The sequence below is a fragment of the Mesocricetus auratus genome, unplaced genomic scaffold (assembly GCF_017639785.1).
Source record: "Mesocricetus auratus isolate SY011 unplaced genomic scaffold, BCM_Maur_2.0 Super-Scaffold_100006, whole genome shotgun sequence".
Taxonomy (NCBI): domain Eukaryota; kingdom Metazoa; phylum Chordata; class Mammalia; order Rodentia; family Cricetidae; genus Mesocricetus; species Mesocricetus auratus.
Window position 1 is genome coordinate 101,314,364 of NW_024429190.1, and position 24,094 is coordinate 101,338,457.

General features: G+C 37.1%; 1 protein-coding gene across 5 annotated transcripts in view; it reads left to right on the forward strand.

The window, feature by feature from the left end:
* The window catches only part of Tasor (transcription activation suppressor), a 55,519-nt gene that overhangs the window by 17,150 nt on the left and 14,275 nt on the right, over positions 1 to 24,094 (forward strand). For 4 of the 5 annotated variants that reach the window (XM_040747781.1, XM_040747784.1, XM_040747786.1 and 1 more), the window contains exons 5-17: positions 66 to 157; positions 648 to 809; positions 5,031 to 5,155; positions 7,399 to 7,430; positions 8,100 to 8,205; positions 9,640 to 9,743; positions 9,825 to 9,928; positions 14,565 to 14,637; positions 14,723 to 14,794; positions 15,696 to 16,397; positions 18,787 to 19,154; positions 21,064 to 21,208; positions 22,382 to 22,441. In XM_040747781.1, the coding sequence (XP_040603715.1) occupies positions 66 to 157; positions 648 to 809; positions 5,031 to 5,155; positions 7,399 to 7,430; positions 8,100 to 8,205; positions 9,640 to 9,743; positions 9,825 to 9,928; positions 14,565 to 14,637; positions 14,723 to 14,794; positions 15,696 to 16,397; positions 18,787 to 19,154; positions 21,064 to 21,208; positions 22,382 to 22,441 (2,145 nt within the window). The remainder of the gene's footprint in view (positions 1 to 65; positions 158 to 647; positions 810 to 5,030; positions 5,156 to 7,398; positions 7,431 to 8,099; positions 8,206 to 9,639; positions 9,744 to 9,824; positions 9,929 to 14,564; positions 14,638 to 14,722; positions 14,795 to 15,695; positions 16,398 to 18,786; positions 19,155 to 21,063; positions 21,209 to 22,381; positions 22,442 to 24,094) is intronic. The other variant, XM_040747782.1, reaches the window with a different exon arrangement.

Consider the following 24,094-nt stretch of genomic DNA (forward strand, 5'->3'; position numbering starts at 1 on the left):
TTTATTATTGTGAAATATTTTGATTAAAAACTTAATTGTTCAAATTATTTTTCTCTTTCTGTTAGGTGTGTATCTGTGTAGATATGCAGATCTCTTACAGGCTAATCCTTTGGAAGCTGGGGCAGTGGGCGATGTTGTTATTTTTAAGATAATGAAGGTAATTTTAACTTTTATTTGTATACATGAAAGACAACATTTAACTTGGATTTTCAATTTTAAGTGATCTCATGACTTTAGGAGTTTGAATTAAAAGTATATTTGGTGGTATGTGGAGATACTGTAGACTCTTAAGAGTAATTGGTTTACTGTCTTTTTATGTTTATTAATTTAGTGTATGTATATGTGTGGGTGCACATGCCACAGGATGTATGTAAAGATCAGAGGAAGACTTGGGGGATTGGGAGCGTTAGTTCTTCTTGAACCTTTTAGACCCTGAGAATCAAACTCAGGATATCAGGTTTAGTGTTTTTACCTGCTGAACTACCTCACTGCCCCCCCCAACTGTTTTCCAAAGAAAATGATGATAAAAAAGTAACATGTTGGTAATGTAAGTAGGTGAAGCGTTCAATAGCACTTGTATTTTCATTGTGATAGCATTTAGTAAAGGTAAGGTTAAATGGGTGCTTAAAATGTTTTCTTTATTTTAGGGTAAAATAAAGAGTATTTATGATCCTCTGAGTGTGAAAAGCTTAGAACCTATGTTAAATAAAAATGCCTTGGATCCTACACCGAAGCATGAATGTCATGTGTCTAAAAATGCCAGTAGAATTACATCCCTTTTGGCATACAGAGCCTATGAGCTTACTCAGGTACGTACTTGGATTCATTTTAATGTGAAAGATTTATTGTATTTATGTGTGTCTGTTTTCTAGTGTGCTTGTAGGTGTGGAGGCAGAAGGAAAGGGCATCAGATGAGAGCTGGAGTTACCTGGCTTGCTAAAGGGTACCAAGAGCCAGCCGGTGGTGGGTGAATACCTTTAATCCCAGCAATTGGGAGGCAGAGGCAGACCTGCTCTACAGAACAAGTTCCAGGGCAGGCTCCAAAGCTACACAGAAAGAAACCCTGTCTCGAAAAACAAAAACAACAAAAAAGATTCTGGGATCCAAACTCTGGTTGGTTCTCATGGCCACGCAAGGAAGCAAGCACTTTTAGCTGTGGAACCAGCATCACCTTATCCTTATTACATCTTGAAATTTCCTGCATTTCAGGACCCTAGAAAATAAAATGCCATTTGTTTTTAAAAGTAAAAATGATAGCCCCTTGACTTTCTTATTTCCTAACATTTTCTTCTATTGATTTATTAGAATGCAGACTTGGGATATTTAATCTCTGAACTCTTTACGTAGGTCAGGCTGATTGGCTATGAACTCATAAAGATCTTTTTGCCTCTGCCTACCTGGTGCTGGCATTAAAGCTATGTACGAACATGGTTAGCTTTTTGTTGATAAAGTTTGTTTTGGGCTTTTTGAAACAGGGTCTCATGTAGTCTTGGTTGGCTTAAAAATCACTATGTGGACTGGGCTGACCTCAAATTCACACTGAGATATTCCTGCCTCAGCCTCCTAAATGCTTGGATTCAAGGTGTGCCACTATACTAGGCTATATATATATTTCTTTTGGATACAAGGTCCCATGTAGATCCAGCCTGGTCTCAAACTTGCGATGTACTGGAAACTGAGAGTTCTTTCCAGATTCCTGTTTCCACTGCCTTTTTTTTTTTTTTTTTTTTAAATCCTGGGTCTTGTTATATAGCTTAGGCTGACCTCAAACTCCTGATCCTCTTGGCTCACCCCCTGAGTACTGGGAAAATCATGAGTTTTACTCTTGGTATTCCTTAGTTGCTTGTAGTTTTGTCTAGGTTTGAGGCCTGTAAGCTTTCCCCCTTAATAAGCTTGTAAAAGATGTGTAACTCCAGTGGATTCTATGTGAAAAGTAGTGATGTTAACCTGTTTTAATATATATTAAAATAATACATGTTATTTAAACATTTTCATACAATATATTTTAATATATTCTTTTCCTTCCCTCAACTCCTTCCAGATCTTTCCTACCCACCCAGCTTCATTTTCTTTTTCCAAAAAAATATATATTCCAATAAGACGGAAATTACCAAACCAAAACAAATGCATTCAAAAATGAAGTCTTTTTTTGTTGGACGGCTACTCTTAGGCATGGGACTTACCCTGGAGTTGATATAACATTGTTGTTCCATTGGAGAAAATTGATTTTCTCGGTATCAATTGAAACTAGCTTCTTAGTTAGGGGTAGTACTTTGTGTCTACTTTCCCCTCTTCATGCTAGGATTTTTATATGGTTTGACCTTGTGTAAGTCTTGTGTGTGAGTTCATGTTTATCAGTCCTGTTTTGGCCAGATGATGGTGTTTCCTTGGAGTCTTTTCCAGTTTCTGGCTCTTACAATCTTTCCCTTTCCTCTTTCCTGGGCCATGAGTGGAGAGAAATTTAATAAAGACATGCCTGTAGAGAGAAGCCTTTTCCTTGCCAGCCGCTTTGGTTTTTCCCCACCAGTCACCTGGGCTCTGCCGTGTTGTAATCCCCAAATAGCATACAAGACGCTGTATTAATTATGAAGCTGTTGGCCTTGCTTGTTTCTTATTGGCTAGCTCTGACTTAAGTGTTTACCCATCTAAGTATTTATCTTACCGGACAGACATCTTACTCCTCTGGTGGGCTACATGGTGACTCCCTGTGTTTCTCCTACCTAGAGTCCTCCTGGACTCCTAGTCCTATCTTGCTTCCCTATTGGCCAACAGTGCTTTATTGACATATACACAGGACTTCCCCATCACATGCCATTTAGGACTGAGTGCTCCAAAGTCTCTCACCTGTGCAAATTGTCCAGGGTCTCTGTTAGATTCCCATTTACTGCACGAAACTAATCTTGTGAGGGCTGAGTGAGGCACCATCTGTGGGTATAGCAGTGTGTCATCAGGAGTTATTTTATTAATGTGTTTTATTCAGCAGTTGGAGTAGTCGGTTTTTACTAGAGCCCATGACTTTAGTCTCAGGTTCTTGGCCTCTTTAGCAGTGGCAGAATTCCTGCTCATGGAGTGTGCCTTAAATCCAGTTTTATTTTATTTTATTTTTTTTTTTTTGTGTTTTTATTGGGGTATATCGTGGGTAGGAACTGTTACCTTAAGGTATGCCCCTCCCACTTAGCGAGTCCATTCTAACCCTCCTGGGAAGCTTTCTGGGACTTTTTCTTTTTCTTTGTATTCTCTGTGCAGCTAGCAGCAGCTTCGAGTGCCTCAGAAAATTTCCTTTTCTTCTTCTTAGGGACACTGGGGCTTGCTGCCTCTTCTGGATCACTGGCCATTTCCTCTTTAGGCAAGGATTTCTTCCTCTTGGGGACATTTACACTGCTAGTACCACCTCTTCAGAATCACTGAGCTAAATCCAGTTTTAAAATGTTTGGCTATTCCCATAACATTTGTATCACTGTTACACTAGCATATCTTGCAGGCAGATTGCTGTTGTAGGTCAAAATTTAGAATTGAATAATATGGATGATTACTTTTCTGCTCCAGTAGTATGCATAGTATCTTCCAGCACCATGAATGCTTGTTAGTAGGGGTTGAAGCTCCTTAGTTGATCACTAGCCCAATTTCTATGTGTTTGATGACATGGTGATCTTCAGCAATAGAACCCTACTGTCAGGTTGTAGAGGGTAACCAGTGACCTTGACAATAGCCTGTGATGTTTGGATGGGTTTTGTGGTACCCCTTTGGCCAACAACTCAAGATGTTACCTGTTATTGGCCCTGGGGGTTTTACTTGGTAGCATAAGATGTCTAGTTGTAGGCCTTGTCCTCTTCCACTATATGTTAAACCTTAGAAATACTCTTCAGTGCTGGCTGTTGGTGGCGCACACCTTTAATCCCAGCACTTGGGAGGCAGAGGCAGGCAGATTTCTCTGGGTTCGAGGCCAGTCTGGTCTACAGAGTGAGTTTCAGGACAGCCTCCAAAACAGTACAGAGAAACCCTGTCTCAAAAAACAAACCAAAAAAAAAAAAATAGTCTTCATAATTTTTGTTGGTCAGATTGCAAATTACTTAAGAGTGTTGGCTACTCTTTCAGAGAACCTGAGTTTGTTTGTCAATACTACATGACATTTCACAAATGTCTGTAACTCCAGTTCCAAGGGATCAGATGCCTTCTTCCAGTTCCTCAGGGAAGTGATGCCCAGACAGACATATATGTAGGCAAATGCACATAAACTTTTTTTTTTTTTGCAGTATTTGTGGAAAATAGTTGTTGGCTTCTTGTTGAAATGTGTTAGTGGAGAAGATCTATGGCCAGGGATTTTAACCAAATTACATTCATGAAAGGCATCAGGAGCCTCCTCAATTCACTACTTTTAGATTGTAGTGTTGTTGGTAGACTTGAAGTGTAGTTAGTAGGTTTTCTAGAACTTATAAATAAATCAGAGCATATATATTTGTATGCATGTATGTATGTATATGTTTTGGAAGAATCTTGAGAGAATCATTGAAATCAGTAATTTTCCAGGGACTTAGTTATAGACTAGTTAGTTTTCTGTGGTCAGAAAACTCCAGCATATGATGAGTGTCAACCACAGGGGAAGGGAAGAGACTTGTGAGTAATAAGATTGTCTACTTGGACATTTACATCTGTAGTCTTCTTTTGCACCCTTCCTTTGCGTCATTCTTGGTTTTCTTTTTCACTAACGCAGAAAATGACGGTTGAAATTTTGTCCTTTTCAATCTAGTTGACTTTTCTGGGGTGACCTAGCCTATGCTCCATCGTATAGTATTTTCATTAGGAAGTTAACTGCATATTCCTGTTATCAACACTTTAGACGTAAACTTCTGGGATACCTGGTACATAAAATGCATATAAAGTACAAATTTTTGTTTTGGTTAAGTGGACAATCCCAAGGAAAGTTCTTTCCTGCCACACTTGTTTAAATTAAGTGCTTAGGTTTTTAATAAATATATCTTCTCCACTACTTGCCTATTCTAAAATGTTAATTTTGTGTTTCTTATTTTTAGTATTACTTTTATGAGTATGGCTTTGATGAACTGAGACGGAGACCAAGACATGTTTGCCCATATGCAGTTGTGTCTTTTATTTACAAAGATGAAATACAAACTCCAAAGTTTGTGTCTTCACTGAGGTAAGACAATTTTACACAGAGAAATAGTTCAGAAGCTACCATTGCCCTTTCAGCTTTTTTTTTGACATTAACTAGATGTTTTCATGTTCATTATAAATATGAAGGATGACCATTACTATGGAAATAGGAACTAAAACTTGCTTTTATTAACCTAGCTAAGTTGTGGGGCTTTGTCCTTTGCTTTTTTTGCTTTGAAGGTTTATATATACTTTAATATATAACAGTTTGGAAAAGTGAAATTTTAATTGGTTGTTGTGGTATATGCCTGTATTCCCAGCACTTGGGACATAGAGGTCAGCTTTGGCTGTCCAGTGAGTTTGAAGCCATCTTTACTACATGAGTCCTTGCCTTCCCCAAACAGAAATTTTGTTTTTTTAGCTCTCTTAAAAATTGAGTTTCTAAGCCAGGCGTTGGTGGTGCACGCCTTTAATCCCAGCACTTGGGAGGCATAGGCACATGGATCTCTGTGAGTTCAAGGCCAGCCTCGTCTACAGAGTGAGTTCTAGGACAATTTCCAAAGCTACACAGAGAAACCCTGTCTCAAAAAAAACCTAAATAGATAGATAGATAAATAATTGAGTTTCTATAAAGCTCTATCCCGAACCAATGAAATATTTAGTGGAATGCCTAGATACTCCTAGTCTTTAAGAGTCGGGTGATCATTATTTTCTTTTTGAGTTCATAAGCATATTCAAAGTAACTTTTAAAATTATTTTAAAAAACTTTTTTAATGGTGCATATTTTTTAGGGTGACCTGTACTTGTTTTTAAACATCAAATGTACTTGATAAAGAACACTCTGGTGGTTTTGTTTATTTTTCTTTTTGGAGGTAGAGGTGTATTGAATACTATAACCCAGGCTGGCCTAGAGCTTACTATAGATATCTCAGGTTTAAGCTTGAAAAGATCCTGCCTCAGCCTCCTGAGTGCTGGTATTAGCTACCAAGCCCTTGTGGTACAGCACTTATTTTTTCCATATTAATTCATAAGTCCTCAGAAACACAAGTATTAGTTCATGCAAAACAGAGATCAAGTGTGTTTCTCACTTTTGCTTCATGTGTATGAATGCTGACATACTCATTTATTATGGCTTTTTTTCATAGGTGGTCTTTAAAAGACACACCACTTAAAATTATGAGAGCCATATCCCTGAAAGTAGTGACTGTTAATTTTCTTCCTTTCCCTCCTCTCCACCTTTCAGTGTGTCTGTCTCTCTCTCTCTCCCCTCTCCCCCTCCTCCCCCTTTCCTTCCCTTTCCCCTCTGTGGGTGTGTGTGTGTGGGTGTGTGTGTGTTGGTGTGTGTGTGTTCTCTTTTGGTACAAAGTCTCTATGTAGTCGTGGCTGTCTCAGAACTCACTATGTAGACCAGACTGGTCTCAAAATTACAGTGCTCCACCTTCTCCTGCCTCCTGAATGTTGAGAGTACCTGGCTCTTTTCCTGCTTTTTTGAATTCCTTCTGTTGACCGCCCAGATTGTTTCAAATAAACATTGAACATCTATCCTATAGTATGAGTGTGCCCTGAGGACTTTTGCCTCAGGACCCCACACTTTTGGACTTCCTTTTCTTCCTGTTACTGAGTAGTTGTTTCTTATGTTTCCGCTAGCCTGTCATATCAACTGGTGTTCTGAATTTTTTTTTAAAATTCTTGTACTTGGTCTTTTTTGTGTAGCCCTTGAAACTCATCATTTAATAAACTGTACTTGTTGATAATTACCTTTCTTCATTATTTGATTGTAAATTGTTTGGATAAGGGACTGTTACCTAGCATTGTGCTTAGTAGATAATATTTTAAATATTTATTAAATGGGTAACAGATGTATTATATAGAGAGGCTGTTTTTTCTAATCTTATTTTCAAGATAGAGTTGACAGGTCATATGTCTGTTAATGAATACTTTTTAAAATATAAAGCAGCTCTCATAAATTTTGGCAAATACATTAATAGAACAGTAAGTACTTCTTAAGAATTAGGTTTACTAAGTTTTGTAAAGAATAAGTTTTTCTTACTTGGAAGAATTTTGCTCTCTCCTGTAGAGTTCCATTGGAAATGGAACTTACAGTTTGCTTTTAGTTCAGTTTAAATTGCTTGCTGTACATGTGAGGTGATGGGTTCCCTCCCCAGCACTGGAAAATACAACAGCAACAACAAAAACACAGACAGTTTGTCAGGGTCCTAAATGTTAACATTCATGTTGTTTCCAATCAGTAATAATTTTCCTTTCTTTTTAAAAAATTATTTGTAGATCTAACAGCTTTAATGCAGATAGAAACATAGGTAAGAGTCTTATTTTTTTTACTTTTATAAGTTGAAAGTTATAAACAGTGGAAGATTAAGTTCAGTGTTTTGTTTTAATTTCATAATAAAAATATGAAACAAAGCAGGTGAGGTCATGTTATAATGTAGCATCAGTACTTGGTCATTGAAACATATAAGGTCTCCTTTCAGAAGATGCTACTGCTTCTGAAGATGGACCAGAATTTCTAGCACTTCAAATTGGGGGGGGGAAAGATAAATTGGGATTTACGATTGAACACTTTAAAAGCATTCTATTCACCATAGGTTTTTGATTTTGATAAAGAAAATTTAAAACAGTACTACCTTGCGAGTTTCTTTATCACAAAATGAACAGAAGAAAGGAGACGTTAACCAGGGTTAATATAGTCTCCTTTGGGACAGTGACTAATGTTTGTTCTGCTTTCTATTGAGAGCACTTAGACAGATTGGCTGTTCCTTGAAGTTGAAATGTTTTTTTGTTTGTTTGTTTGTTGTTAAAAGGAAAAGATACTTGAAACTAAAATCTTAACATTTTGAACCTTTCCTCGAAGGGCATTGTCACTTCTGTGTTTCTTTTGTACTTAAACTTATTTCTAGATACTTTTCATTTCTAGTAAATATTTACCCTCTGGGATTTCAAGCAACTGGACTCTTATTTCTTTTGTTTAGAGAAATGTAACTACACTTTGTGGAAAGGACAACTTTTAAATAAAGGAAAGCTTCTGTGTTATATTTCTTTGAGGTCGGCCACTCGTGCCTTTTTGCCTGTCAAGCTGTAAGTATATTACATTAAAATAGTGGGAAGGGGCAGAGGGAGGATCATCGAGAAGGGGAATAAATGAGAGTAGAGTGTGATGACATACAACCCTTTATTTCACATTGCTAGGCTAAAAATTAACCTACAAATTAAAAAGAAAATAGTAATTGATAGACAGTTAAGGAGATTTAGTTGCTTTAGTTTTTTGTTTGATTAAAATTTTTTGTTTGAGGTTATATTATTCTGGATTGAAATTCACTTTATAGTCCAGGCAGTCTTTCTTCTGCCTTATGTGATAGGATTATAGGTATGTGCCACCATTCCTGGCTTGCTTGCTATTTATCTTTTTTCAAAATTAAATTTTACTGTGGTCCATACAAGCTTAAATATAGATGTTAATGTGTTTCTAAAATGGTTGAGTTTGTAACTTCAGGAAGTTAATTGGCAAACAAGCTCTGGTGCTCTACTTTGAAGGTGGCTAGTCAGATGGATAGTCTGTTCTGAGTGAGTCTAAGTCTGAAAGATGAGTTTAAAATTTTATCTATTTAGATTTATTTAGTAGTTTGTATATAGTAGACTTAAGTTAACCAGTTTTAGCTATGTTTGATGGAGCATACTTGTGATCCCAGTGCGTGGGAGGCTCAAGCAGAGAATCTCCAGTTCAAAGGCACTCATGGCTGCATGAGTTATAGACATCTGTGTTGCAGACCATACTGAAAGCCTGCTTCAAAGCAAAAGGGTGGTGGTGGTTAAACATTTCTTTTAGTTTTGCTGTGGCAAGTTGATGTGTATATACAGTTTATAATTCATATAACATGTTAGAATTAAGTTTATTGTAAATATGCAGAAAATGGTATAAATGCTTGAAGGTATAGGTCAGTGATACAATGCTTGCCTGCCATACAACCCTCAGCATCTCCAAAAGAACTGTGCCAGCTCATACTGAAACTAAATGACTACTGTTTATTCTTTTTGATCCTAAAGTTGGCGTGTAGGATTAGCTTCTGATTTAAGGATGTAAGGTTGGCAATATTGCCAGTTGCTGCATACCTGAGCCTAGGTACCTGAGCTTCCTGTATCAGGTCCTCTATAGAATAAAGTTAACGAACTAATAAATGCATATATTTTCCCATCAGGTGTATTTTATTCTGTTGACCTTGAGACAAGATCTCAGCAGCTGGTGCCAATTCATTGTATAGCAGGGCATTGTAACCTTGAACCAGTCTGTGTTCCTGTCTCCACCTCTCAAATGTTGGCTTTACAGGGATACACCACCACACTTGGGTTATATGATAACTGGAGATTGAGCTCAGGGCCTTCTGTATGCTAGGCAAGCAATTGAGCTGTGTCCTTAGCCCCCATCCTCATTACGTGTATATATTAATGTGTCTGTTAACATTGCTAGAGTTAAAAATGCAGGTATGCCAAACATGCTCTTATATTTTCTTTCAGTCCTGAGAAGTTAGATGTTGAAACAGTTATGAGTATTGATTATTTGAAACAGAAAATTCCTCCTGCATTGTTTTATAAAGACACATACTTGGGTCCTAATGAAGGTAAAGTAATTCCATTTTATTAAAATATGTAAGAAGCAGACTTGATTTGATGTTTTACTGGGTATTTTTTCTTTGTGTCAGTTTTAAAGAATGGGATGTATTGTAGCCTTTATGAAGTTGTAGAAAAGACAAGAATTGGAAGTAACATGGAGTGTTTACTGCAAAAACTGGAGAAAGAAAAACTTGTGAGTGAAAAGTTTTAAATATTCTCATCCCTTGAAAATATTAATAAATTGTTATTAATAAATATTTCACTTTATTTTTGCTTTCGGAAGTCCTACAAGGTCTCTCTTGGGTGCTCTCAATTAACAGTATTTTATTATTATCAGTACATTTTTCTTTGGAAATGAGCTCTTGCTATGTAGTCTTGGCTGGCCTGGAGTTTGCTATGTAAAGTTGATAAAGTATTCTTCCTTTTACCCATGACAGTAGACTTTGTGTAGACCCATTTTAATTATAGATTGTGATTATAAATGTTGTATTATTGTCAAAAATATTTATGGGATACCAAATGAGGCAGACTTCTGAACAGAGTTATTTAAAGTATTTTGGTTGAAGAGAGACAATAGCATTTGTTTCTGAAAAATGTGCTTTTATTTTATGTGTGTGTTTGCATGCATGCATGTGTATATACTGTGTGCATACTTAATGCTTGTGGATGCCTGAAAAGAATGTCAGATTCTGTGGAACTTGGGTTACAGGTAGTTGTGAATCTTCATATTATGTATGCTGGGATTCAAACCCAAGTCTTCTGCAAGAGCAGGTGCTCCTAACTGCTGATCCATCTCTCCATGTCTTCCAGTAGCATATTTACAGACTCAAAGTAAGATTATTTGCCGGGCAGTAGTGGTGTACACCTTTAATTCCAGCACTTGTGGGAGACAAAGGCAGAAACAGATGTCTGATCTGATTTCGAGGCCAGCCTGGTCTACAAAGTGAATTCCAGGACAGGCTCCAAAACTACACAGAAAAACCCTGTCTTGAAAAATCAACCTTTGTCTCCCCCCCCCCCCCCCAAGAAAAAGATATTTGGTAAATGTTTAAAGGATACAAGAAAATTGAACTGTTGGGTAGGAAAAAGTAGGGAGCTGTGTCATCAGTGTCTATGAGCCAGTATTGGCATGGGAATTTGGATTTGCCCTGAGAACAGTAGATTTTGAAGGATTTAGAAGGGGGATCATCCTTGAGTATTTTTTTTAAAGATTTATTTATTACTTATACAGTGTTCTGCCTACATACCAGAAGAGGGTACCATGTGGTTGCTGGGAATTGAACTCAGGTCCTCTGGAAGAGCAGTCAGTGCTCTTAACCTCTGAGCCATCTCTCCAGCCCCCTTGAGGTTTTTTTGTTTTGTTTTGTTTTGTTTGTTTTTTTTTTTTTCGAGACAGGGTTTCTCTGTGGCTTTGGAGGCTGTCCTGGAACTCGCTTGGTAGTCCAGGCTGGTCTCGAACTCACAGAGATCTGCCTGCCCCTGCCTCCCGAGTGCTGGGATTAAAGGCGTGCGCCACCAATGCCCGGCTTGAGTATTTTTTTAACAGTAGCTTTTTTGTTTGTTTGCTTTTTTAAATTTAATTGCATTCTAATTTTAACAGATTATAGCTTCATGTTTTTCAGATTTAAGTCTCATGTGGTCAGTTTTTGTGTGCTTCCTCTGTTCATAAGTATATATTCCATGATGATTGAATGCTAGATATATGATTCAGGGTTGACAGTTTTTATTTTGAAAAACATATGGAGTTTATTAAGAAAAGGGTTTTCATTTGTTTTGAGACATGATCTTGCTATGTAACCCTGGCTGACCTGAAGCTCATTATGTAGAATAGGCTAACCTTGAACTCATGGTGATCTCTTGTGCTTCTTGATACCAAAGACTGTGATTAGTGGCATACCTCGCCTAGTCCAAGAGAAGGTTTTAATATGAGTACAGGTGTGATATTTTTGTCTTGCAAGGTGTTTCCTTGCTGCTGTTAGAATTGAAGTTAGCTCTTAGCCTAACTAAGTATGTTTTATTGGTAGGTTGCCCCTAGCCCATACAGTACTGAACATGTAGTCTGGGACTTCACATGTGCTAGATCACTACTACCACAAAGCTGTGGTTCCTAGCTTCCCACTTTTTTCTATTTCTATGGTTCTATTATCTCAGAGTTCAGGACTATTCCCTCGGGTATGGGTTTCTGCTTGCTTTTTATTTTTTTCTTCTCTCCCTTTCTCTCCTTATCCCAGTTCTCCCTCCCTCCCTCCGCCTCCCTCCCCCCTCTCTCTGTCTGTCTCTCCCTCCCCCCCCTCTCCTTCTCTACCTCCCTCAATCGTGGTGTATGTGTTTTGCAATTACAGTATCTAGGTACTAATTTTTTATGTATCCAATGTGATGATACACTTTTTTTTCTTGTTTGGTTTTCTGTCTTCATTTTTGGAGACTGAAGAGGAGTATGTCAGACTTCTTTGTTCTCTTCATATCTGTTAACCGCCTGTGTTTTTTGTTTGCAGATTGGGGGGGGCAGGTTGAGACAGGGTTTTACTGTGTGTAGTCCTGGCTGTCCTGGAAATAGCTCTGTAGACTTGACTGGCCTCAAATTCACAGGGATCATCCTGCCTTTGCTTCAGAGCACTGGGATTAAAGGCGTGCACCACCACCACCAATTCAGTGGTTCTTTATAGTCTGAAAACTAAGTCTGTGGTATTTGTACAATGTGGTGTTATGTTTGGAGTATGTTTGAGGTGGGTAACTAGTCTTCAGTGAGCACAGATTCATTACACTGTTCTAACACCTAGGACTTGAGCAAAATATTCTGGAAAGACATATAATGTTTGAAACATTTTGGATCAGAATATTTAAATTTGAAATAATTTTGCAGGTACATTGTCTGTGATTATACTGTGAGATATCTGTGTCTGGCTCTAAGCTTAATGGTAATCATAAGGCCAACTTAAGTATTTCCAAAGCATGATACATGTCACTTAGGAGTATGATCCAGCCTGGCCTGGAGGTTTCCAGGAGACAAAGGCCACTTCCATATATATGTAGCTTTTATTAACCTTAAAACAAAATCTTACTCTTGGCATAAGCTCCCTTTATATCAAAACATGTGACAGCTGACTACACTGAATTTGATCTTGTGGACTCCCCCACCTTCCCAATTTTGGCTCATGCAACCAGCCAGCTTACTCAAACTCTTGGTCTAAAAGAGTCATGGTAGAGCACCAGACAATTATTCTTTAATAGACTGGATTAAAGAGAAGTTACCCAGGGAAGCTGGCTAGCTGGAAGCACCTTGAAACCTCCAAACATGATACCACTGTATTTTTATAGTGTTTTTGTTAGTACAGTCACTTTTTATTGTTAATAGCAATTCAGGTAGCACAATTTTCTCAGTACAGATATCCTTCTGTTCACTTCATCCTTTAATCCAGAAGTTATCTTAGTAGGTCCCAGAATGTTAGATTGTTTTCTTTTCCTCTGACACAGTGTTCTCAGATCTTTTTTGTTATTGTTACCAATGGAAGTAGTTACCAAAGTATGCACACTAAAGATGTTCCTGGCTAAATTGGAATTCTTTTCTTTCTTTCACTATTTGATCTTTGCATCTTGATGTCTATTAAACATTTACCCCATTCTCCATACTCTATTCTTACTCAAGATTCATTAGCTAAGTACCTGTTGAATCATGTCTCTCCTGCTTTTTAAATCTTTGGGGGGAATTTTTCTGTCTTTTGTAATTACTGCTATTTTGTGTGTTACTTTCTTTACATTCTTAAGAGACTTTAGGTTATCTCTGGCACGTAGAATTAGGTAATGTGAATGATACTCATTAACTAACTGTAAAATTAGATTCTGGCCGGGCATTAGTGGCGGGTAAGCCTTCAATCCCAGCACTCAGGAAGCAGAGGTGGGCAGACCTCTGAATTCGAGGTCAGGACAGCCTCTAAAACAATGAGAAACCCTGTCTCGAAAAAGCAAAAGAAAACGAAAAAAAAAAATTAGATTCTGGCAACATTTCATTGAACATTATCTTAAATTTTCCTAGGCAGTTTTTATTTTTTAGAAAAATTTAAAATTTTTTTTATTTAGGTTAGAAACAATCTTGTTTCACATGTCAATCCCAGCTGTCTCTCCCTCTCCTCCTCCCCTGCCCTCCCCACCAGGTCTCCCAGTCCACCACTCAGTCTCCACTCCGATCCCCAGGGAGGGTGAGGTCCTCCATGGTGGATCTCCAGTGACTGTCGTTTCATCCAGGACAGGACCTAGGCCCTCCCCCAAGAGTCCCAGTTGACAGAACCTCCCATATTGTGGCATGGGCACTGAAAGTCTATTTGTACGCCAGGGATAAGTACTACCCAAGGCCCCGTAGATTACCTAGACCTCCTCACTGGCACCCACAATCAGGGGGTCTGGGTCAGTCCCATGTTTTCCACACAGCCATCAGGCTGGGGTCCAAGAGCTCCCTCTTGTTCAGGTCAACTGTTGGCAGTTTTTTAAAAGCATGCTTTGTACAACAGTGTTCAGCATGCTGTCTGGCAATTAATATCTTTTACGCTGATAAGAAATATTATAAATCTGTATATTTTAGCATCCTTTTCACAGCTGATTATAATTTCAAGAACACTCAGTGTATTATAAATATAAATTTTCACTTGATTGGGATCTTAATAGTTTGGTGGTTTAAATGTTATATTGTTATACTGTAGTGAAGAATTGTAACCTAATTTAGTAGCATTGTTTTCTCTAAAAAAAAAAAAAAAGATTATACTTAGAAAGTGTTTTCTGCTTCAAAGTAGTAGTGATGATGTGGTGGACGCACCTCTTTTCTCCCCAATCTGCAGGTTCTTGTTAAACCTTTAGGAGACCGAGGATACCTTTTCCTTCTCTCTCCTTACCAGATGACTTCTCCATATGGTAGGTAGTCTAGCTTTAATTTTTAAATTTAAAAAAATCATTAAAATTACTTGCTAATGAATTTGGCTTTTTTCCTTTTTTTAAGAACATCAGACTGTCAAATCTAGAATCCTACATGCTTTATTTCTGTTTCAAGAACCTAGATGCCTAATTATCAGTAAGTTTTTTTTTTTAATGTTGAAGTATAATTGCTGGTAGATATTATTGAAATCTTTCTATTTTTTTTCTACATCTTATCTCTTGAAATACTAGGATGAATCTGTAGAATTAGCAATATAAAGCATGACTTTGATGTTTCCCTCTTTGTGTTTGCCATTACTCCTGGCTTTGAAGTGCTTTTGACCACGAGAAACTTTTTCCTTTTTGTTCAGTGCTTTCATTAATGAAGTTTTATTATAATTGTTTCAGTATGTGACATTTTTCTCTTATTAATTTTTGCATTCATGTTAATTTTAAAGTGTCATATGCCATATTAAACATTAGACTATTCATAGTTAATGAGAACTTGCAATGTTTATGTTAGAGAAGATTTTGCTGTTTGTCTTGTGTAACAACAAACTTTAGTACTATATTAAGTAATTCCCATAAATGGACTTTTGGATTAAGCCTGAATTTTTCGGTTATGGCTATTCAGTGCATGGATATGTGCTTAGGGGAAAATGAGTTTATAAGTTACTTTCTGAGAAAAATGGAGTGGCATTGTTGTCATTTGCAGGAGAGCTACTGCTCAGAATCTCAAATCATGCTTTTACACTATTCCTTGCAAATTAATTTGCTTGCCACCATTTGTGTTGACTTGGGGACAGATGAAGGTGAAATTGTTATCAAGGAGGTTTTTTCCCATTAAAATCTGTTCTCCCTTTTCATTTGTTTTGTTTCCTGGCCCATTTTAAGTAGAAGGATGCTTCTTGTCAGTTTGCTGTACTACATGTGTATTGGAAGACAGACACTCACTGGCTCAACATTAATATTCAAATGTTGTTATACTTCAGTAGTATGAAGATTTATATTTGAAATTTCTTTATTGCTACTGTGGTTTACTTTTTGTTTATTTGCAGCACAAAAAGGTGTAGCGAATCCATTGCCACAGGAGAAACATGAGAACATATCAGATATATTAAAAATAACTCAGTTTTTACAGTTTGCTTTGATTCAATGTCGAAAAGAATTCAAAGATATAAACACTATAAATTTTCATTCTGCTGTTGAAAAGTACGTAAGTGAATTTTTTAAGCGAGGTTTTGGTTCAGGTAAGCGAGAATTTTTCATGTTTTCATATGATTCACGATTAGATGATAAAAAGTTCCTATACTCAGCACCAAGAAATAAGTCTCATATTGATGACTGCTTACATACCTACATTTTTCAGCCAGAAATGTATCAGTTACCTATTTTTAAATTAAAAGAGTTATTTGAAGAAAATCTAAAACGTCAGCAATTTAGTCCACTTTCAGATTACGAAGGTCAGGAAGAAGAAATTAATGGTTCAAAGATGAAATTTGGAAAACGAAATAGCTCAAGGGGCGAAACTAGTGAACCTTCTCAGCAGAAGTCATCTCATTCTTTAGATTATGATAAGGATAGAGTCAAAGAATTGATTAATTTAATCCAGTGTACAAAAAAAAATGTGGGTGGGGACCCAGATACAGAAGATACTAGAAGCAAAAATGTCTTGAAGAGGAAACTTGAGGATCTACCTGAAAATATGAGAAAGTTCGCCAGGACCAGCAGTTCATCTGATAATCACCATCTATATGAAGGTAAAATAACACACTGCTTCTATGATAATAACCAAAATACATAACCTTGGTTCTATTCCTTCCCATGTTACAGATCCTCAAGTCAATCCTGAGAGCCAAATACAAAATGCCCTGGGTAGTTGGATGGGCGCGTGGGTTTTATGTTTGTTTTTTGTTTTTTGTTTTCTTTTCCCCCTATTTTTTTTGAGTCAGGGTGTCACACTGGAGCTCTGGTGACCTGTATTCTCACCAGTCTTTCCTTCTCAGCTTTCCAGAGAGTACAGTTACAGGTATGAGCATGCCTACCTGGCTTGTTCATGATTGATTTTTACAGTTTGTTAATCCTGTCTTTGGAAAGTTTACTCTCACGGCAGATAAGTCACTGCAGTGACTTGACTTTTTCGGCTGCTGTTCACTCTCTAGCTTACTTTTTGCCAGTACTAACATGTTCCTTTTGTTGTTTGCTTGTGGTTCTTTCTCAACAAGCTATATTTTTCAGTTTTTCTTTGCACAATACAAGAGAACATAAACCATCCTGAATTCAGCTACTTTACCACCACCAAAATGGGTTCTGATAATACAAGGATTTGGTTTGGTTTCATATTATTTCATGTTTCCTGAATTTCTGTCTTTCTATTGCCTTCTCAGTGTGACAGACTTAATAGTCATTTGTTTCCTTTGAAGTATTTGGTTGGTCATGAAATTTCTGGTCCAGAGAGTTACTATGTCATTTGTGATGACCACAGATCCTCAAGCAGCTAAGGAATGAAAGAGTTGTCTTCTGTTTTAGTAAAGAGAATGTATTAGAATATAACCATGGCCATTCATTTATGTGTGTATAGCTGCTTTCACAGCTGAGAGGGCAAAATTACAGTAAAGACTCTGTATGGCCCATGATGTTTAGAAAATTTACTGTTTGATCCTTTGTAAAAAAGTTAGCCTGAGTCGGGCTGTGGTGGCACACACCTTTAATCCCAGCACTTGGGAGGCAGAGGCAGATGGATCTCTGTGGGTTCAAGACCAGCCTGGTCTACAAGAGCTAGTTCCAGAACAGCCTCCAAAACCACAGAGAAAGCGTGTCTCTTAAAAAAAAAAAAAAAAAAACCAGAAAACAGAAAAAAACAAACAAAACCAGTTAGCCTGGTATGACATATTTCTTAATTGGCCTGGTGTGTCTTTTTTTTTAATTGTTCATTTTAAGCTAATATATATAAGTTATGCTCAACACTTTTAAAGATAGCTCGAACTTAGCTCCTATACTGTATTTTTTTTTCAAAATGAGAGATATTTGTTGGATTTTTTTTTTAGGCTGTTAATGAATGAGCCCTTCTGAGCTTTAAAATGAAATTTCTTAGATTCACACAATTACTGTTGTGTTTCTTTGTTGTATCATTTTCAGTTGATAGGAATGGGGGACTATTACCATAGTGTGTTTTGTATTGCAAGTAAGTTAAATACTCTTACAGTGTTTTGATCTTTTTATACTGGCTAGTTCAGAAGCTTGAAATGTGAGCCTTGGCCTTTTGTTTTGTGCTCAGAAACCTTGCTTGTCGTCTTAATCTGTTTGTCTTTGACCGGGTTAGGCAGATGAATGTCCTTGCTGTATTATATACTTTCATGCTCTGAACAAACCAAAAGCCTTGTTCATGCTAGATAGGCACTTACCCTCTCAACTACAGCCCCAACTCTCTTTACTCTTGAAACAAGATTGGCTTTTAGCTTGTTCCTTAGACCATTTGCTGTCCTCTTGTCTTAGCTTCCCAAGTATCTTGGACAGGAGTATGCAACCAGAACTGGAACTTTTGCTTTTATTCTTGAATTATCCATTGTGGTAGTCATTACACATCTCTCTTTAGATTTAAACTAATTAAAGTGAAATAACACTACATTTCATCAGCCATATACCTGTATTAGAGCAGGTAGATAGGAACATTTCAGTCATTGCAGAAAGTTCTATTTGATGGTGCTGTTGTCTGGCATACCTTTCTAGGCTTTTTTTTTTTTTTTTCTTGACTTAGGTATCTCTTTACTTTGAGTGGTATGTCTCATCTCTTCTGTGTTCTTCCTGGTTTTTAAATCTCAGTTCATTTCAGTACCCTCTCTGTATTGTCATGTTAACTTAAGATCAGTTTCCTCTTCAGTATTTCACTTTTAAAGGCTTTGTCTTCAGACTAGTCTGGCCATGCTTATTGCTCTTTCATGGCTCTTCAAATTTTCAGAAACAGTTACAGTAAAGGAAACACATTTGTAAAATCTAAGCCTAAAATATTTTAGTCCCTACCCATAAATAAATGCCTTACAAATGACTTTTAAGTTATATTTGATTTTTAAAAAATAAGTTTATTCTGTCATATAAATGAATATACTAACTTTTAAAATACAAGAGGTGGCTTTTCTTTCTTTTTCTCAGAGTCTCCACAGTCCATTGGCTTACTTGGACATGAACCTAACTTGAGACTGCAGCAGGAAGAGGCATGTAACATTGGAGACATCCACAAGTTTTATAATTGGTTGTCAGAAACACTAGCAAATGCACGGCACTCAGATTCATTCCTGACAGATACAGTCAACAAGGCCTTAGGATTAAGTAGCAGTGGTGCCTGTGAAGAGCTAAGACAAAGATGTGAATATGAATCGAACCCTGCTTTAGATAAGAAAGACTGTGAGCAGCCTGCTTGTACAAAAATTGAAAACGTTCATTTTAAGGGTGCTCAGAGCCCACTGCTAGAAGTTGATGCAGCTTCTGTAACGTACCCTACTCTTCTTTCTACAAATGAGGTAGGCATTGACCATAAGCTACCCTTGAAGACAACATTGCTTTCTGGTTATCTGTGTTGCTTTTGTGTATGTTGAAGAAAGAGTGTAGGAGTGGCTCTTCCTTTTAGAAAGAACTAAGACATATTCCTACATAAAAGCGTTTGTCCCGTAGGGTGAGTCTATGCCTTTCTTGTTGAGAAAAGGTAAGGAGTTAATTATTTTCTATATGCTTATGTGCTTTATGTATAATCTAAAGGTTACCTAGTATGATAAAAAAAAACATCAGGCTAGATAGTTTGTCAGATTGGCATAGCAGGAGTTAATTTCATATTGTTTCATAATGAAATGAGTCCTCCAAACACTGGTTGTTTTTCTGTTGTAACAGTAGCCTTTGGGGTTGTCTCTGAGGTGATTCTAAGTGTTGTTTATTGAGGAATCCAGTTTGTTCGTGTATGGTTTGTGCTTAGTAGACAGTGATGTTCTGTATTAGTCCTTACTTTCCTAAAAGAGTAGCTAACTAATTGAGGATAATACCAAGATGGCACCATATTCTTGAGGACTTAGAACTAATTTGTTCTGCCTTTGAGTAAAAGTCATAAATGTATACCTCAGTCTTTCTTTATGTAGTTTTGGGATATTTATTTTAGGAAGATGGTGGTGGTAGGAGTTGTATGTGGTAGGCATTGAGCTATTAACCTGTATGGTTAATGTTTCTCAATACATTTAACAAGAGTATGGGCTAAATATGGCCTGTTTCCTTTTTTTTTTTTTGGTTTTTTGAGAAATGGTTTCTCTGTGGCTTTGGAGGCTGTCCTGGAACTCGCTTGGTAGTCCAGGCTGGTCTCGAACTCACAGAGATCCGCCTGCCTCTGCCTCCCGAGTGCTGGGATTAAAGGCGTGCGCCACCAACGCCCGGCTCTGTTTCCTGTTTTTATAACTTATAAATTCATTCCTATTCACTTAAGTATTGCCTGTTAGTATTGTTAAGTTAAAGTTACAGAGTTGAATACCATAAAATTTAAAACAAAAGTTTACCAGTCATTGCTTTAAATCAACACCAGTTTTGCATGTGTGATATGTATTATATGTTTTTAAAGATTTATTATTCATGTGATTTTTTTGCCTGCATGTTTGTTTATGCACCATATATATCTTTGCCCTCTGAGAGCAGTAGAGGTGCCAGATCTCTTGAAAAAACTGGAGTTAAGATGTTTGTGAACTGGCCGGACGGCCAGCACTCGGGAGGCAGAGGCAGGCGGATCTCTGTGAGTTCAAGGCTGGGCTGGACCGACAGCCTGCAAAACAATACAGAGAAACCCTGTCTCGTAAAAACAAAACAAAAAACAAAAAAAGATGTTTGTGAACTGCTATGTGGGGTGCCAGGAATTGAACCCTGGTCCTCTGCAAGAGCAGTTAGTGCTCTTTATTTGTGAGTGTTCTTTATATCTTTTTATTAAAATTTTCTTTTTCTTTTTTTTTTACTCTTTTTGTGTACATGTGAAGGTCAGAGGATAACTTTTGAAAGTTGGTTCTTTCCATCGATCCTGAAGAAAGCTACCTCAGGTCATCAGGATTGGTGGCAAGTGCCTTTCCCCACTTAGTCATCCTCAGATAACCTTTAAGGACAATTTACATTGCTTAGTTATTTGGGGGGGGGTGTATGTTTATGACAGGGTTTCACTCTTAACCTGTGGCTGGCCTATAACTCACTGTATAGACCTGGTTAGCCCCAAACTTTTTGATCTTCCTGCCTCTGACTCCTGAACCTGAGTTCAGTTTTAAATTTAAAGCTGAGTATTATAATTCTATCATGTTGGTTTTATTTATTTCTAATGTTTGGACTGAAGTTTGTGCATTTGCCATGAGTGTAGTATAGTCTTGACATTAAATTTAAAAGGAAAACTATTAAATGTATGCACTTTATTTTTAGGATCCAAACTTAATTAATGTCAATAATTTTGAAGAGTGCAGTCTGTGTCCCACTGTTTCCATTGAGCATGGATTCCTTAGACAACATTCTAAGTCAAATGATGAAGAAGAGACAGAAATACATTGGAAATTGATCCCAATTACAGGTAAGGACTGGTATTCTATGCATGGTTTTGCTTCCTTTTACTTAGGAACCAGTTTCCTGGAGAGTTTCATCTTTCCTATTTTCCCGTCTTGGGTCATGAGATACCTATCTTACTTGACTCTGCTGTGAGTCTATACTTTTAGCAATATATTATTTATCACTTACTATTCTTGATTGACATCTGCAAGTATCTTCACAGGGGCCTCTTAATATAGGGACTTAGGACATAGTTACTCTTCTTGTGGAGTTTAGCATGCATATTGTTTGAAAGCTGTTGATAGAAACTGAACTTGGATGAGCAAGTGTTGGAGTGAAATCATGCTTTTTGATTAGCCACTACTTTTCCAATTTACTAATCTAAACTTCACTACACAAGCTGTCTGTCTGTCACCTAGCAAATGATTGTGTTGAGGCTCATCTGTGTGAAGGAAATTTGATTTCCTAATGGTTCATTCTGGAGCTCAGTCTGAAATGTCCAAATGCAAGTACCTCATGGAAACTTACTAAACCACTTGCATTTGACAGTTGTTTAAAGATTGCCATTTGTAGTATTCTTACTTGTTCATGCACACACTGCATGCTCTTAATATTCAAGTTCTTATTCATCTTTGTTAGCTAAATATATTTGGAATTGTTTTCTGGACACAGCTTTTCCATTCCTATACCTTTATTTAGCCTTTGGAAAGAAATTGAAGAATGACTTTTGCTGAAAAATAGACCAACTTGTGACGTACAATCTATGAGACCTATAGGGATTCTGAGAAGTATTTCTAAAACTTGATGAGTTTCCATGGGCTTCCGCACTATTCTCTACTTCATACCCTTCTGGAGGAGGCAAGAGACCCTAGACCTGATGATAGAGAGAGAACTTTTATGAAATGGAGACATAGTGAAACTATAAAAAAAAAAAACAAAAAAGTAGTGTATAGGTGGTGGTTATTCTAACCTTTCTTCATTTAAAAACCTTCATGATTGCTATTGAGTCATTTAAAGAAGTAATGTAGGTATTTCTTTTTCCATCACCTGAATGGAAAAGGAAACAATTTCCCATTTGCAAATGGCCTTTCAAGAATGTTTAGGCAAAAGAAGGAATGGTCCCTTTGTTAGCATTTGTCTAAAAGGCATCACTGGTGTCTGAAGAGAAGTCTACAAATCTAATGGATGCTTTCCTCAGGAGGGAATGCAAGAAGCCCAGAAGACCAGCATGGGAAGCATGGTGGGAAAGAAACACCAGGTGAGGAGGCTCACTTTGCTTTTCTTCCCATGTGCCCTTCTTCAGAATTGCTGCTTGGATTCTGGTTCTTCATCAGTAGGGCATGGATTACTTTGTGCTCCAGACAGAAGTTTAGACAGAATCTTTTTTTTCTAAACTATCATTTTAAAATTTAATTGTACCATATATTCTTGTTACAAATGTAATCTGTATCCTTGTCTATCTGATCAGGTGATTTAAGATTACGAAAATGTTTCCTTAATGCATTTCTTCAGATACTCTATAAGAACTAATCTTTACTTGAAAATGCAACAGGATAACCTTTTTGCCCTTTTTATTCTCTGTTCATAATCTTGAAGTTTTTTGGTCAACCTTTTTAAGTATAAAGCTAACTTCTCAGATAGTTTAGGAGACTGAAAAACTATTTCCAAAAACAAAAATCCTACTGATGAGTTAATTGCAGTGGATGCTCAGGAGATAGCCTTCTTTTGTCTGACTGAACTCAGATACAGCTTCTCTGCACGTCATTGTTGTCATTATTTTCTTGCCTGAATTTGATAGTGATCTTTTTTATGTTTCTATTTGTCTTAATACCATGCTCTTTAAGAAATCTTGTAGGTCTTTTTGTTTTTTAATTTAGGAGGAAAGTTAGATGACTTTCTTAGTATTCGTGGGGAGGTCTGAAGGCTTTCTTAATTTAGAAGGAAAGCTAAATAGCTTGCTTAGTAAATCTTCCTTAGTAAAGTAACCCTTTTCATAATTTTCTTCAGGAGGACCTTTATCTTAGGCAAGATGTTTATTTTTAAAAATGAATCATGTAAGAAAGTACACAAGTTTTAGTGTACAGCTCAGTAATGTTCACGTAAGTGTAATCTGTGTGACTACTACCCAAGCAAGATGTAGAACAACCCCAGCACCCTAGCTTTTCTTCTACATTTTACTTGGCCATGATCTCTCCATTCATAGTGGGTAGCAACTAATCTCACTTTCTTAACAATATTCTTACTATTGTCTCCATAAATGGAATTCACTCATACCTGTTTGGCTCTTTTCAACTGTATGTCAAGCTTTCATCTATGTTGTGTATGTCAGTAGTTCTTTCTAGGAGTAACAGTTATCTTTTTTCTTTTTTGAACACATACACACACCTTTTCAGATACTGTTTTCATGTTTTATATGTGAAAGCTAGATCTAAATGACATTACTGTCTGAGAAATAATGCATTTTCTTCATGTTAAAAGTCTAATCAGTAAACATAGATAATGACATCTGTTACATTCTTTATTGATGAATGTTTTTTAAAAAGTGGTGATCTTAAAATCATGTAGAGTAATTGGTACAAAATAAAGTTATGTTGATTCACAATTTAAAGAAGTTTATTTGGCTTATAAGTGGCATATGTAGACGTAAGTGGCATATGTAGACGTGTATAGGGATGAGAGGTATGTTTGAGTGTGTAGATGTGAACAAGTATATATGGAAGTCATAGAGGAACATTGGTTTCTTCCTCTTGCTGTTTTTGGTTTTTCGAGTTGGTTTTGTTTGTTTGTTTTGTGGCTTTGGAGTCTGTCCTGGAACTAGCTCATGTTGATCAGGGTGGTCTTGAACTCACAGAGATCCGCCTGCCTCTGCCTCCTGAGTGCTGGGATTAAAGGCATGCGCCACCAACGCCCT